General features: G+C 41.2%; 2 protein-coding genes across 2 annotated transcripts; one reads left to right on the top strand and one right to left on the bottom strand.

The window, feature by feature from the left end:
• Positions 1-1410: 1410 nt before the first annotated feature.
• LOC148113733 (olfactory receptor 6C1-like) lies at positions 1411-2364 on the bottom strand. The gene has a single exon (XM_087893334.1). The coding sequence runs from the start codon at positions 2362-2364 to the stop codon at positions 1411-1413; it is 954 nt and encodes a 317-aa protein (XP_087749460.1).
• Positions 2365-10367: 8003 nt separating this feature from the next.
• On the top strand, positions 10368-11321 carry LOC117657766 (olfactory receptor 6C4-like). Its single transcript, XM_034405884.3, has one exon. The coding sequence runs from the start codon at positions 10368-10370 to the stop codon at positions 11319-11321; it is 954 nt and encodes a 317-aa protein (XP_034261775.3).
• Positions 11322-15852: the final 4531 nt, after the last annotated feature.

Genomic DNA, 15852 nt, shown 5'->3' with positions numbered 1-15852 from the left:
TGGACTTCTGGTTGACATCGCTGCGATATCAGACACAGGGAACGGGTCTCCGCATTCCCTGTGCTGAATTCTCCCTGTTTGTGGGCTCCGAGAGGAGCCAAGGCTGCCTTGTAGGGGCAGTGAAGCAAAGAGGGGTGCCCTATGAGGTTGCGAAGAGTTGCAGCTCTCCTGTCTGACCCTATTCCCTTTATTTGTCTCAGGCTTGGCCCACAAAAAGCCTCTGCTCTCCTATCCCCTTTATTTCTCTCAAGCTTGGCCTGCAAAAGCCTCTGCTATCCTATCCACTTATCATCCCTCTGGCTTGGCTCATCCAAACTCTCCACTTCTTCCTCCCCCTTTCCCCCCTTTTTTCCATTCCCCAAACAAGCCCTTCCTTCCTTCCCTTGCACTCCCTCTGTCTCCCCCCCTTCCTCCCAAACCCTCTTTTTATTCCCTCCTCCCCCCTGCTACAATACATTTCTGTGAAGGAGTCAGAGAGAACATCTATCTTCCTATCACCACATCCTCGCATTCATTATTTAAACTTTGCTTCTGAACCCCAGTACAGCCTACCATTTAATAGCAATTTTTAAAGATGCTTCAATTGGAATTTTTATTAAGGGAAACACATGGGCACACAGATCTTGAGGTGCCTGGATTTCAGGCTATGATCAGCCTCTAGGAAAGGAGAAAGCTTGTTAAATAAAGAGCCAACCTAAAAGTAAGGAGAGGTTTTCTGATACTAAAAACTATTAAGCAGTGGAATAACATGCCTCTCATAGTTGTGGGTGCTCCAACACTAGAAGTTTTCAAAAATAGACTGGACAGCCTTTTGACTGGAAAGGGATAAGATCTCTTGCCTTGAGCAGAGGGTTGGACTCAAAGATCTCCTAAGTTCCTTCTATCTCTACAATTCTTTGGTCTAAAACATTCAGGTGTTTTAAATAAATTCTCTTTCCTTAACTTTCAACTTTGAAAAATCTCTCTCTACTCTTAAAATTTGGGGGAAAAGAAAGAGATAAAAAAACCCATATGACATTTATGTGTAATTTAACATGAAAACCCCATTTTTCGGAGCCCTTCAATGGATATTCCACAAAATTAGCAGGTTCGACCATAGAGCTTTTGGCAATAGGAAATGCTATTCCAAAGTACCAAATAACTGTATATTTTTCAGCACTTTGAACAAAAGATCAGATATACTTCAGCTGACTGCTAGCTGCAGTTCGGCAGTTCAAATCTCACTGGCTCAACTCAGCTTTCCATCCTTCCGAGATCGGTAAAATGAGGACCCAGATTGTTGGAGGCAAGAGGCTGACTCTGTAAAGCACTTAGAGAGGGCTGTAAAGCACTGTGAAGCGGTATGTAAGTCTAAGTGCTAGTGCTAATGCTAGTGCTAGTGCTATACCAAGTTCAGAAGGAACTGTGTGTTCAGGTTTTCCTTGGATCTTTAATAAAAACGACAACCTCTCTCAACAGATCTTTCAAGGCTTCCTGAACTTGTTGGTTTCTCAAGCTGTAGATGAAAGGATTGAGCAAAGGAGAAACAATCGTGTTGAGAATGGCCACTATTTTGCCAAACTCCACTTTGCTTGCCTGGGATGGGCTGATATAAAGGAAGATGCAGCTCCCGTAGGTGATGGACACAACAATGAAGTGAGAGGCACAGGTGGAAAAAGCTTTCTTTCTCCCTGTACCAGATGGGATAGTCAAGATGGTTTTAAGTATGTTGATATAGGAAGCCACTGAAATGCTCAAAGTCCCCAGCAAAGAAAACGCAGCAGTGACAAACCCAAAAAGTTCAAGAACTCTCGTGTCCCCACATAAGAGTTGGTTCAAGGGTGTGTTGTCACAGAAGAAATGGTCCAGGATGTTTGAGTCGCACATTGGAAGCTGTAGGAATATCACAGAGGGACCGATGATGAGGAGGAAGCTTCCGATCCAGCAACAGAAAACCAGCAAGGTGCATAAACTCTTGTGCATGATGGATGGGTAGCGTAAGGGATTACAGATGGCCAGGTATCTATCATAGGACATGACAGCTAAGAGGAAGAACTCTGTGGTACCCAGATGAAAATACATGAAAGATTGTATCAGGCAACCAATGTAGGGAACGTTTTTATGGCCCGTCAGCAAATGGGACAAGGTTTGAGGGGTAACAGCCATGGTGAAACCAATTTCCACAATGGAGAAATTCCAAAGGAAAAAATACATCGGAGTCTGTAGACGATGGTCCAGGTTAGTCAGGATAATAATCACAGAATTTCCTGTAATGGTCAATAAGTAGGAAAAGAGAAGGATGACGAAGAGCAGGAGCTGCAGTTTCCGAATGTCCGTGAAACCAAGAAGTATGAACTCACTGATTCTTGATTCATTCCTTTTCATGGTTATGATACAACTCTGATCAGGAATTTAATAGAAGAAAATAATTATTCCACTTAATATGAATATTCCGCTGAAAACTGCACACCTGCCTTGAGAACGCTGCTCTTAGAACAGAAGTTGGATGTGATGCAATTTCTTTAAATTAATAGTGTCCTGAAAATGACTCTTCCATCTCTGGTTACACAAGATAATTTTCCCTATCCGATGGGCTGATAATCTATAACATGGTATAGAAACAAAGTGAAAATAAACCACTTAATGATCTTAGAAGGCATAAAAGGCACCTAACAGCTTTACAAAATTCAGAAAAGAAATGCCAATAATGAAATGCAATATTTCCCATTCAGTTATGAACTAAATTAAATAAATCCACCAGGAAATGTTAATCGGAATTATTTCTACTTCAGCTTCCAACACCTTCAAAATGGGATTTGTATCTTGCACCATTAAAAGGACATGGTTATGTTTCAAATCTTATAGTAAAATCTTATAAAAGACTACATATAATTAATGAAGAATCTAGCACTTTTAATTCTAGACTACACCAGATGTTTTTTTAATGTACCCATGTAATAGTATTTTTATTACTCATGTAGTAGGGCTGTATTGCTTTTATCCAATCAATCAATCAATCAATCAATCAATCAATCAGAATTGAGCTGGAAGGGACCTTCAGGGTCCTCCAGTCAACTCTCTGCTCAAGCAGGAGACCCTATACCATTTCAGACAACTGTCTTTTCATCTTCTCCTTTTTCTCATCTTCTCATCTTTCTCACTACCTTCTAGTATTGGTATCCCATCATTTATCACTTCTTGTTTATATCTTATAATTTATGATCTATGACTTATCACTTCGTTGCTTGCAGGTACACCGAGAGCTTACGCATCAGAGACAAATTCCTTGTGTGTCCCATTACACCTGGCCAATAAACAATATTCCTATTCCTATTTCTTAAAAAAGTTCATGCAATTCATTGGCCTCCTAAGCTAAGAAATCTTTGCCCTTCTGGGAAATTATAACATATACTCACATTTTATCTCTCTTCAGTCTTGGACTACTAAAATAGAGAAATATGGAACAATAGGGTTCTCAGAATCCATGTGTCCATGTGTTTTTCTTCACCAAACATCAGTTGAAACCTCTATCAACAAGAGTGTTAAATGCTAGAGTGTACTGCAGTTCCCATGTACAAATGAAAAGGTGAATATGAGTGTGATATGCAGGTAGCAGGTTTGATGCCATCAAAGAAATGCTTTTCTTCCCTGAGAGCTGCAGAAGACATCCAGGAAAAGCTGAAAAAAGGATGCATTTGCTTTAAGCAATGGAGAGATGCTACATTGATGTCCCTAATGGATTCTGTTTGGCATTCTTAGGAAAGAAATGCAGTCTCTTGAGTTACTTCTCCAATACTATAATCACCTCAAGGCTATAGAATCCAGAGAGAAACTTTTGAGAACTTCCTACCATAGATACCGTGTTTCCCTGAAAATACGACCTACTCTGAAAATAAGTCCTAGCCTGATTTTTGGGGTGGGCCTGATACACGCCCTACCCCAAAAATAAGCCCTAGTGAAGGGGGTGGGTGTGACCAGCACAGGAGACAGCCCTTCCTTTCTCCAGTCACATCATGGCTGCTGGGTCCCTTAACCACAGCCCGTGGATCAGCTGATCCAGCGAGGGCTGGGAGTTCTGTCTCTCCGGCTGCAAGGAGATATTTCCAGTGCACTCTTCCTAGCCCCAGCCCTGCCCACAGTGCCAGGCAACCTTGCAGCTGAGGGCCCCTCTGTTCGGCAGCTCACCTTGTACCTATGGAGCAGGTGGAGAGCACGGTTTGTGCTCCACCAATCCTGAGCTCCAGGATGCCAGTTAGATGCCAGCCTGCCCTTAAACTATGGGGGGAGGGAACTGCTGGGAAGAGGGAAACTGATTCATTGTGCCATCCCGAGACATCAGTTCATCACTCTAAGGCCAGACACCTGGAAAGGAAAGTGCAATGTCTCACCACCTAACCCACCAATGCAGGGACCTTACCAATGTCAGCTTTTGATGTCGTCTCAAATAAAATAAATTGCATTTCCAAACAAATAGTCTTTGATGAAATCTTTCATTTATTTAGCACGACAATCTGTCCCCGATCATGTCATAGCCAACACTTACTTCCTGACCCCAAACCTTCCCTTTCCGTTCCCCAATTCTCTGCGTCTCATTGGCCATCTTCCAAATCACTCTCCCCATATCTACTACTTCAGCTCCCAGGAATGCCCCCCCTCCCATCTCATCTCCTAGGGGATATTATCTTCAGGGAAAATAAGTAGGTGAAGAGTCAAGCGTCCTCTTGCCAGCTGCCCCCTCTTCTCCTTCTTATGTCAGCACTAGAGTAAATGCAGGTTGAAGTGCTGACAACCAAAACAAATGTTTTGAATGTAATTGGACAATAGGGAGATAACAGGGGGGACAAACAGGAAAGGGAACGTTAAATAGGGAACCTTAGTATGCATATTTTAGTTCTGCCTTTGCTGTACTGTAACGACTTTAGTAAAAGTATACCTTTCACGCAAATGGAGTGGAGGGTCTTTCTTTTCTAAGAATCTAAGTTGTGGCACATGTGACAATATCCGGATGTCAATTGAATTGGAATATCTGATATTGATATTATTCATTGTCACCCAGATATAACTCAATGTTATTCCACAAATGATGTCATTTCATGCAAAAGACATAAATGATGTCAGATCTGCTTATACACATGCCTAGTCAAAAGCTCTTCACAAATTAAAACATTGATCTGATATTGAAGCCCTGTGTGATGAAGTTAGAAAGAACAATAGACCATCTCAAGCATTGTCGATAATTTCTGCTTAACTTGTCTTTATTTTGGCTTGCGCTTGGGGTCCTTCTGGGGCTTTGTCACCCTATTGAAGACCAAGATGGAAAAACCTTGACACTGGAAGTCCCAAGTGCCCAGAGCCACCCAGTCTTGCTTGGATGAGCCAAAGCCCATTGCACCTTATCCAGGACCTCTGGATACTGGGATGGGACATACTGTATATGGTATTACTCAGGTCATCTGGGATAAAGATACAAAGCTGGATAACATCAGCATCACACCAAACTATCAGATTGCTTGATCCAGTGGGCTCTTAAAGAAGTTAAACAAGAGGGGAGAAAGGACTGAACCTGTTGTGGCCCACCAGCGGCCAGCAGGGCTGGTATCAGACTCGGACAGTGAGGAAGTTGGGGAGGAACATGGGCCAGTCCTGGAGTCTGGGGAAGGCTCTGATGAGTGCTCTGCATTGGAGGCAGAGATGGGGCCAGGGCCATCCGACAGTTATCAGCTACCTTCCGAGTCGGAGATAAGTGAGCTTGAAGAAAAGCTGGAGCCTGTTCCCAATGTGTGCATGCACACAGCTGTCAGGAGAAGGGAACAATTAAGGAACAGGGGTCAACTTGGTAGTAAAGTCACAAGGGGACGCTGAATGGTCCCTCCCACAGGGAATAAATAGGAGCAGAAGGGGAGTGGTGTTTGCAGGAGACAATTAGTTCATATTATTAGTGGGAAGATTTGCTTATCTGAAAGACTCCTTGCCACGTATTTCCTTGTACAGCGTTGTGTATGGAAGCTATCAGCCTGGCAACTATCCAAGGACTGATAAGGTCTGTGGCTGCAATTCATCCTTGAAAGACTGTTTACTGGGACTTTACTGGATGTGAATGCTAGGAATTTACATTAGCCAAATAAAAATGGTTTTTTTCGGGACAATGAATCTATTTCGTGATTGGGTGAAGCCTAGGTCAGAACAGAACCTTGTGGCACCTTACAAAGTAAGAATTGTAGGCTGGGTCTCTCCTCCCATCAACACCAAATGTTGCCATGAAGTTCAAGACGATCTTCCAACTTATTTTAAAAAAAATCTGGGGGTGGTTATACATGGAGAGAGAGAAAGAGCACCTACCCCTAAATCTCCTAGTGTATTTGAACTATGAATGATATTTTGAACTCAAAGCTTCCTGTGATGTCTCTCTTGGATGACTCCTCAGATTCTTCCTTGGAGATCGTCTCAAAGGAGGAAGAGCTCATTCCTGGCACGTCAGGAACTGGGCTAATTAATGACTCTGAATAGCTGGCTAAAAGAGAATTACAGAGGGGACAGCTTGAAGGGGTGGATGGTCAGTGAAGAGGAGGAGCTGCTTTCCATGGTGGATCCGAGAGCAACCATGGTAGAGAAAAGACAAGAGCAATGGAGATCTGCCAAATTATTCAGGAGAAGGCCCCATCCATCTTGTTGGGTGCCCTGGAAAGCTATTTGTCATGTCAGGCAGAGGGAGGTGTTGCTGGGAACAAAATGTTTGGTTTCTGACTGTATGTGTTTGTTTCTCGTGGTTCCTGCTGAACTTTGGAGACTCTGAAGGTCTTTTGCCAAGTGAGCTCTTCTGGGTGAAGGGAATTGCTGGGGAACATTAATAATCTCTCTAAACCATGCTTATGTGTGCGTGTGTGAGAGAGTGAGTGAGTGAGTGGGGCAGCCCGCTTTCTGAATTGTATCCATTCCCCTAACTATGACACTACACTGCCCCTATGCTTTATACCAGGCTCAAGCAATCAGAACCACTTAAGAATAGCTTCAGACTGAAATTTTATTATTGGTTGCTTATGTTACAAGAATATCTAGAGACTGCTTGCATTCCCCTGGGAGTGGCCAGATAAGGCTTCATAGATTCATAGGAAGGTCAATCCTATGCTGCTTATGGTGGCTTAATGATTCCAAGCTCAGCCCTCTCTTTACCCTTTCATCTAGTGCAGCTGGCAATTTCCCCCACATCTATTGACTATCAGATGACTATCCAGTGGCTTCCAGATATCTGGGGAAAAGCAAGCAAGCAAACATTATTAAATTAGCAATTGTTAGTATATCATGTCAGTTAAGGGGATCTATACTGAGCAATCACTATAAGCATATAATAATATTGATCATCTATCTATCTATCTATCTATCTATCTATCTATCTATCTATCTATCATCTAATTATCTATCATCTGTCTGTGTCTGTCTGTCTCTCTTTCTATTGTTAGGATATCCTGCCTCCGCAGGGGGTTGGACTAGAAGACCTCCAATGTCCCCTCCAACTTTGTTACTCTGTTACTCTGCTACTCTGTTATCTCTGTCTGTCTGTCTGTCTGTCTGTCTGTCTGTCTGTCTGTCTGTCTGTCTGTCTGTCTATCTAGCTATCTAGAGAGCTACCTGGCTATCTAGCTAATTAGCTATCTAGCTAGCCATCTATCTCCATCTTGCCCCATAAAATATACATTACTATGAAAAATATTCCCACATACAAGGTATATCTGAAATCAAGGTATACAAGGTATATCTGAAATCATTTGCCCTGAGTTGATATATCTATCCTACCGAAAGAACTAAATCATTTTCAGGATATGTTTTTGAAAGGCAAGATGACACCAAGTTCAGTAATGAAAAGAACATTGGGCCAATGAGAAAACCATATTCACAATATTTTGAGGTCAGGGGAGGCTACTTCCCCGTCTAGGACTTTTTAAAACAAGGAAGAGGAAGATTTACACTTTAGTAAGGGATGTGGTGGCTCAGTGGCTAAGACGCTGAGCTTGATGATCAGAAGGTTGGCAGTTCAGCGGTTCGAATCCCTAGTGGCGCGTAACGGAGTGATCTCCCGTTACTTGACCCAGCTTCTGCCAACCTAGCAATTCGAAAGCACATAAAAAATGCAAGTAGAAAAATAGGGACCACCTTTGGTGGGAAGGTAACAGCATTCCGTGCACCTTCAGCATTTAGTCATGCTGGCCACATGACCACGGAGATGTCTTCAGACAGCGCTGGCTCTTCAGCTTTGAAATTGAGATGAGCACCGCCCCCTAGAGTCGGGAATGACTAGCACATATGTGTGAGGGAAACCTTTACCTTCACCTTAAGAGCTTTCGTAAGAGCTCATTGATGGAATGAGTTTTCAAAAATTCTTATTGGGTTCTACAACTTTTAGTGATTCTGAAGATAGAAATATATCCCAAAGGACCTGCACATTTGCCAGCTAAGAATCACAAATAGGATCTCTTGAGGCCATTAACATAGCAATTCTGTCATCAGGCAACTGCCTAAAGCAAATATGTCCTTCTGAAGCTTCTCTTGGTTGTCTTCTCCAGCTCCTCCTTCATGATGCTCGAGAATGCATGATGCTGACTCTGTTAAGGAGTCAGAAAGAAATGCAATCTTGATGACCTCCCATGCTTTCAACAGCCTTTTTTGCCTTTGCCTTTAAACTTTTCAGGATACACAACACTACAATTTAATGCCAACTTTTAAGGATGCTTCAGCTAAGGTTTGGATGGGAGAAACATCTGAACTTATGGCTTCTGAGGGCTTCATGTGCAAACCTACTGAAGATCTTTCCCCGTTTTACTGCTTCAAGCCAGAATCAATAGATAAGGTGAGTGTATGGTAAAAAATTCCCAGAAAGTAAAGATTTCTTCACTTACAAGGGCCGATGAAGTAACGTAACTAAAACAGAATAATATAATACAGACCACAGGAAGATTGTGCAGAAATGGATAGATCAACATTGAAAATCAAACCGAAAGAAGACATAGAATATTATCAAACATGGAATCTATTTTATTGGTTATGGGTGCAACTCGTTGTGCCCACGTGACACCCCTCCTGCGCGAGCTGCACTGGCTCCCAGTGATCTTCCGGGTGCGATTCAAGGTGTTGGTTACCACCTTTAAAGCGCTCCATGGCATAGGACCGGGTACCTTCGAGACCGACTTCTGCCATCAATAGCCTCCCACCGGCCAGTTCGCTCCCACAGAGAGGGTCTCCTCAGGGTGCCATCGGCCAAGTTATGTTGGGGGGGGGCTTCTCTGTGGGAGCCCAAGCCCTGTGGAATGAACTGCCCCTGGAAGTGTGTAAGATCTCCGACCTCCGGGCATTTCGCTGTGCACTCAAGACCCTGTTGTTCCGCCAGGCCGGGCTATCAACATAATAATTTTAAATTGGGTGTTTTAAATTTCTGGGGTTTTAAATTGAGCCGAATTATTTAATAATTTTAAATTATTTTAATTGATGTTTGTCTTGTGCTTTTAATAGGCTGTACACCGACCTGAGTCCTTCAGGAGAAGAGCGGTATAGAAATAAAATTATTCTTATTCTTATTCTTATTTTACCAATGGTTGCAAAAAAAAGGGGTGGAGATTAAGAATGTAAGTTTGTGTTGTTAAGCAAATCAAATACTCAGACAACACAATGTTTATTAAGCACTAAGAAATGTATTTAATAGAAAATCAATAAAAAAAGAGAGAAAAATAATATATTACAGACCTGATCCCCTTTAATTGTTTGAAAATAAACAGGGATTTTTTTTAAAAAAGTTGTGTCTATAATTTTTGAAAATGCCCATGTTCATTTAGAAGAGAGGTCTTCAAACTTGGCAGCTTTAAGACTTATGGACTTAAAGCTATGCTGGCTGGAGAATTCTGGGAGTTGAAGTCCTGCAGTCTTAAAGCTGCCAAGTTTGAGGACCCCTGATTTAGAAGAATGAAAAAATAGGAGGTTTTTTTAGAAAGTATTTCGGGGCTCGGTCAGAAAAAGTTCTAGTTCACATTTTATTATGGATTTACATAAAATTTCATGTAAGGATAATGTTATCCTTCGTTATGCAATGTTGTGATTTTTCTTCTTCTTAAAATTAAGACTATGTGTTGACTAAGGAAGGTTTAAAAGTCTGTAACAATTTGGGAAAAGTGCAGGCAGAAAATGTTTTCCCTTTGAAAGTAGAATTCTTCTCGTGGTATAAATAGGGAAAAATCATCCTTTTAAAAAACAGAGATGTGGGGGTGATTTTAAGGAGTTTGAATGACAGCAAAATTCTGGTTCCAGCGACATTTTCAAAGCAGACGTACTCCGCTCAGTATTCACGTTAAGAAAAATAATTTTTTTTTCTTCATCAGTTTCCCGATCTCAGTTCTATGGCAACCATGAAAAGTAATGAAACGAGAATCAGAGAGTTCGTACTGCTTGGTTTGACGGATGTTCGAAAACTGCAGCTCCTGTTCTTTGTCATCCTTTTCTTTTCCTACTTGCTGACAATTATGGGAAATTTTATGATTATCCTCCTGGCTAACGTAGACCGCAGGCTACACACCCCAATGTATTTCTTCCTCTGGAATTTCTCCATTATGGAAATTGGTTACACTACTATTATTACCCCTCAAACCTTGTCACATTTGCTGACGGGCAATAAAAATATTTCCTATGTTGGTTGCATCGTACAGTGCTTCCTGTATTTCTATCTGGGCACTACCGAAGTCTTCTTCTTTGTGGTCATGTCCTATGATAGATACCTGGCCATCTGTAACCCTTTGCGCTATCCATCCATCATGCACAAGCATTTATGTACCTTGCTTGTTTTCTGTTGCTGGATTGGAAGCTTCCTCATTCACATCGGTCCATTTACGGTCTTCCTACAGTTTCCAATGTGCGACTCAAACATCCTGGACCATTTCTTCTGCGACAGTGCCCCATTGTTGCATCTCCTGTGTGGGGACACCAGACTTCTTGAATTTTTTGTATCCTTGCTTGCTGTTGTTTTACTGTTCGGGACTTTGTTCATTTCCATGGTTTCCTACATCAACATAATCAGAACTATCTTGAAGATCCCAACTGCTACAGGGAGAAAGAAGGCGTTTTCCACTTGTGCTTCTCATTTCATGGTTGTGTCCATCGCCTACGGGAGCTCCCTCTTCCTCTATATCAGCCCAACCCACACGAGCCAAATGGAGTTTGCCAAGAGACTGGCCATTCTCAACACAATCGTTTCTCCTTTACTGACTCCTTTCATCTTCAGCTTGAGAAACCAACAAATTCAGGAAGCCTTTAAAGGTTTGTTGAAACAGGTTGCAGGCATCATTAACGGTCCAAGGAAAACCTGACAATACAGTTCCTCGTAGACTTGGTAGAATCTGGTCTCTCATTTCGAAGTCTGACAAAGTTATTTGGTAGTTTGAAGTAGCATTTCCTTGTTGCCAAAGCCCTGTAGTTGAAACTGTTAATTTCAGGGAATATCCATTGATGTTCTCAGGCACTGAAGGGTCTACAAAATAGGGTCTAAAAAACAGGGTCTTCATCAGTGGTGGGTTTCAAATAATTTTACTACTGATTCTGTGGGCATTACTGTAAAATATCCATTCCCACCCCACTCGAGGGGAAGGATACTGTAAAATCCCCATTCCTTCCCCAATCCAGGGGAAGGTTTCTGCAAAATTCCCATCTCCTCCTGATCAACTGGGACTTGGGAGGCAGAGAATAGATGGGGATGAGGCCAGTCAGAATTTTTACTACCGGTTCTCCAAACTACTCAAAATTTCCGCTACCGGTTCTCCAGAACTGGTCAGAACCTGCTGAAATCCATCTCTGGTCTTCATGTTAAGTTACATATTAAGTGTCATAGTGTTTCTTGATCTGTTTCTTTCCCCCATAAATTTTAAGAGTCGAGAGAGATTTTTCAAAAGTTGGAGTTGAGGAAAGAGAATTTCCTTGAAACCCCTGAGTTTTTTTAATGGATAAGAGCATGTTGGAATTGGAAAGAGTTGGAATCGTTCTGAAGATGAACTAGCTGCACATCCAAAAGATTTCCCCAATATCCCTTCTGAAGAAGGCAAACATTACTGAGATATGTTACCCAGCAATTCACCTTGTCTTTCAGAAAATTCATATTAACCTCTATGTTTGAATTCATACACTGACAAACACAGAAACTTGTATGTAATAGATAACTGTGTAGTAGACTCTCGCAGGGGATGCGGTGGCTCAGTGGCTAAGATGTTGAGCTTGTCGATCAAAATTAAAAAAAATAATAAGTCAAGAGGGGAGGAGATATAGCCATTGCATCTGGGCACCCATTAAATCCTAATATATTAAATGGACCGACTGTATTTTTCGGAGTATAAGATGCACCTTTTTCCCCAAAAAAAGAGGATAAAAATCTGGGTGCGTCTTATATGCTGAATGTAGCCCCACCCAGCCTTACAAACAGAGATTTCAGAGGCTGAAAGAAGCCTCTGAAAGAAGCTTCAGAAAAAAAGACTCAGAAATGAAGCTTCAGAAAAAAAAAGCCTCTGAAAGGCTTTTATCTAAAATAATATGGCAAGCAACAAAAGAAGAATCAGTAAAGGTTCTAACCAAACTATGTTAACAAATCTGGAGAATGACACAATAACCAACAGATCAGAAGAGATTAATCTACATACCAATACCAAGGAAAGGAGATTGAACAGAGTACAGAGAGTCCTTCAGAAAAATAGCCTCTGAAAGAAGCTCAGAAAAAAAGCCTTTTTTTTTTTTCTGAAGCTCTCTTTCGGAGGCTTTCAGAGGCAGAAAAAAAGTTTCTGAAACAGAGTTTCAGAAGTTTCAGAGGCAGGGAAAAAAAAGCAAGGCACAGAGCTCACAACCAATGAACCTGTTGCTAAAATTCACCTCTGAAAACAGCTAATTGGAGGTATTCCAGGAGGCCGATCCACCCACCAATCAGCTTTTTTTTTATTTTCCTCTCCAAAAACTAAGGTGCGTCTTATACTCCGGTGCACCTTATACTCCGAAAAATACGGTAATTTACTGCCCCAACTCATACGAGTAGAGGTAGGACAATTCATTTGAAATGGTACAGGGTTTCCTGCCGGAGCAAGGGGTTGGACCAGGGGTGAAATCCAGCAGGTTCTGACAGGTTCTGGAGAACTGGTAGCGGAATTTTTCGGAGAACCAGCAAATACCACCTCTGGCTGGCCCCAGAGTGGGGTGGGAATGGAGATTTTGCAATATCCTTCCCCCAGGAGTGAGGTGGGAATGGAGATTTTGATGTATCCTTCCCCTGCCATGCCCACCAAGCCACACCCACCAAGCCACACCCACCGAACCAGCAGTAAAAAAAATTGAATTTCACCACTGGGTTGGACGAGAAGATCTCCAAGTCCCTTCCAACTGTGTCAACCTGTCATCCTGTAATTCTTTTATTGTGTTATTCTAGAGCTATTATGGCTATTTTAGAGCTATATAGCTATTATACTGCAATAGTTAGAATGCAGTATTGCAGGCTAATTGTGCCAACTGCCAGCAGTTTCATCCTGACCTGCTCAAGGTTGACTCAGCCTTCTTGTCAACTTGCAAAGCTTTCAAGTTGCCATGAGCAGGAGGGAGGGAGAACTGAAGTGAATTCCATACATTCTTTCTCACCGCAATCAGAAGGAGGGTGTTAGGTTTCACAGCCAGCCAAAGTGGTTAATTGGAGAATGTGATTTATGACATGCCAGAGAGGAGGGGAGAGACAGGGTCATAGGGGAACGTAAATCTACGTAGGGTCAGTCCTAACTACATCCGAGTATTGCCGGAATGGTGCTCCCAATAAATGAATATATTTCCTTTGAAGTTTGGATCATGGCTCATGAATTAATTAGGGCATCTTTTGGAAACTTGACACTTCTATCCTTCTGTGGTTGGAAAAAGGAGGACCCATATTGTTGGAGGCAATAGACTGATTCTGTAAACCACCTAAGAAAGGGCTGTAATGCACTGTGAAGTGGTATATACTATACGTCTATGTGCTATTGCCTATTGTTGTTATTCTGTTATTAAGTAAGATCGGTTATGTAATTCCACAAATGTTCAACAATCATGCAAATACCCTAAATAAACAGTTGTCATTCCTTGTTTCGGTAGCTGTATGTACATGCACAAACAAAGACACACCATTATAAATTCCATTTATGTAAACTTGTTGGGCAGATTTGAGATGGAATAAGTAAAACTGGAGACTTCAATCCCAGATTCGCATGCATGAGTGAGTATGGGTAGGTGTATGCACGCATATATAAACACACCTCTTTCATTCTATGTAGGGCAGAGAGGTGATTGAAAGATTGGGAGACAAGAGTTGAAAAAAAATAATTATTTGCTTAATTATTTACAATAAAAATAGAGGCTTTGATGACAATTTCTTTTTTTTTTTTGTAAAAGTTTTTTTTTTTACACAAACAAACAAACAAACAATGCATTTTTTTCTGAACAGAGTATTGGCCGATTTATACAAGTTTTAGTTATCTCCAACATAATTTATATATTTCACTTTTTGCCATAATAATTTTTCTCTCTAATTTTTCTTTTCTTTTCCTTGTTTCTTCTAATAACCAATATTACCATTCACCCTAATCTCTAATCTTAATCAAATTTAATTTTTCGCTTACCTTCTCCAAGTTACAACCCTTAAATTTGAAATCAATCATTTGATGACAATTTCTGTTTAATTTCTGAGTTGTGGTGACACAGTGATTAGAATGCCCTATTGAGTTTAGTTCTGACCAGCTCAAGATTGACTCAGCCTTCCATCCTTCCGAGGTCAGGAAAACAAGGACCCAGATTGTTGGGGGCAATATGTTGACTCTGTAAACCGTTTACAAAGGATTATAAAGCACTAGAATAGAATAGAATAGAATAGAATAGAATAGAATAGAATAGAATAGAATAGAATAGAATAGAATAGAATTTTTATTGGCCAAGTGTGATTGGACACACAAAGAATTTGTCTTGGTGCATATGCTCTCAGTGTACATAAAAGAAAAAATACGTTCATCAAGAATCATAAGGTACAAAACTTAATGATATAGGGTACAAATAAGCAATCAGGAAACAATATCAATATAAATCATAAGGATACAAGCAACAAAATTACAGTCACACAGTCATAAGTGGAAGGAGATGGGTGGTGGGAACGATGAGAAGATTAATAGTAGTGCAGACTTAGTAAATAGTTTGACGGTGTTGTGAGAATTAATTGTTAAGCAGAGTGATGGCATTCGGGAAAAAACTGTCCTTGTGTCTAGTTGTTCTGGTGTGCAGTGCTCTATAGCATCGTTTTGAGGGTAGAAGTTGAAACAGTTTATGTCCAGGATGCGAGGGGATCTGTAAATATTTTCACAGCCCTCTTTTTGACTCGTGCAACATACAGGTCCTCAAAGGAAGGCATGTTGGTAGTAATTGTTTTTTCTGCAGTTCTAATAATCCTCTGAAGTCTGTGTCTGTCTTGTTGGGTTGCAGAACCAAACCAGACAGTTATGGAGGTGCAGATGACAAACTCAATAATTCCTCTGCAGAACTGGATCAGCAGCTCCTTGGGCAGTTTGAGCTTTCTGAGTTGGCGCAGAAAGAACATTCTTTGTTGAGCTTTTTTGATGACGTTTTTGATGTTAGCTGTCCATTTGAGATCTTGCAATATGGTAGAACCTAGAAATTTGAAGTGGTATATGAAGTGGTATATAAGTTTAAGTGCTGTAGCTAATTGCTGTCTTGACTTGGCTTTCGTATTGCACAAACTCTTCATGAAAGTTAGTGATAAGATTTCCCCCACCACATCAAATGGAATTTTCCTTTTACCCGAGCCTTAAGGTAAGATGGATCCAAATGGATCTTGACAGA

This window comes from Pantherophis guttatus, chromosome 4, assembly GCF_059756535.1.
Source record: "Pantherophis guttatus breed Tessera chromosome 4, ASM5975653v1, whole genome shotgun sequence".
Classification (NCBI taxonomy): Eukaryota; Metazoa; Chordata; class Lepidosauria; order Squamata; family Colubridae; genus Pantherophis; species Pantherophis guttatus.
Note: the sequence above shows the minus strand (reverse complement) of the source record. Positions and strands in the feature narration are given on the sequence as shown.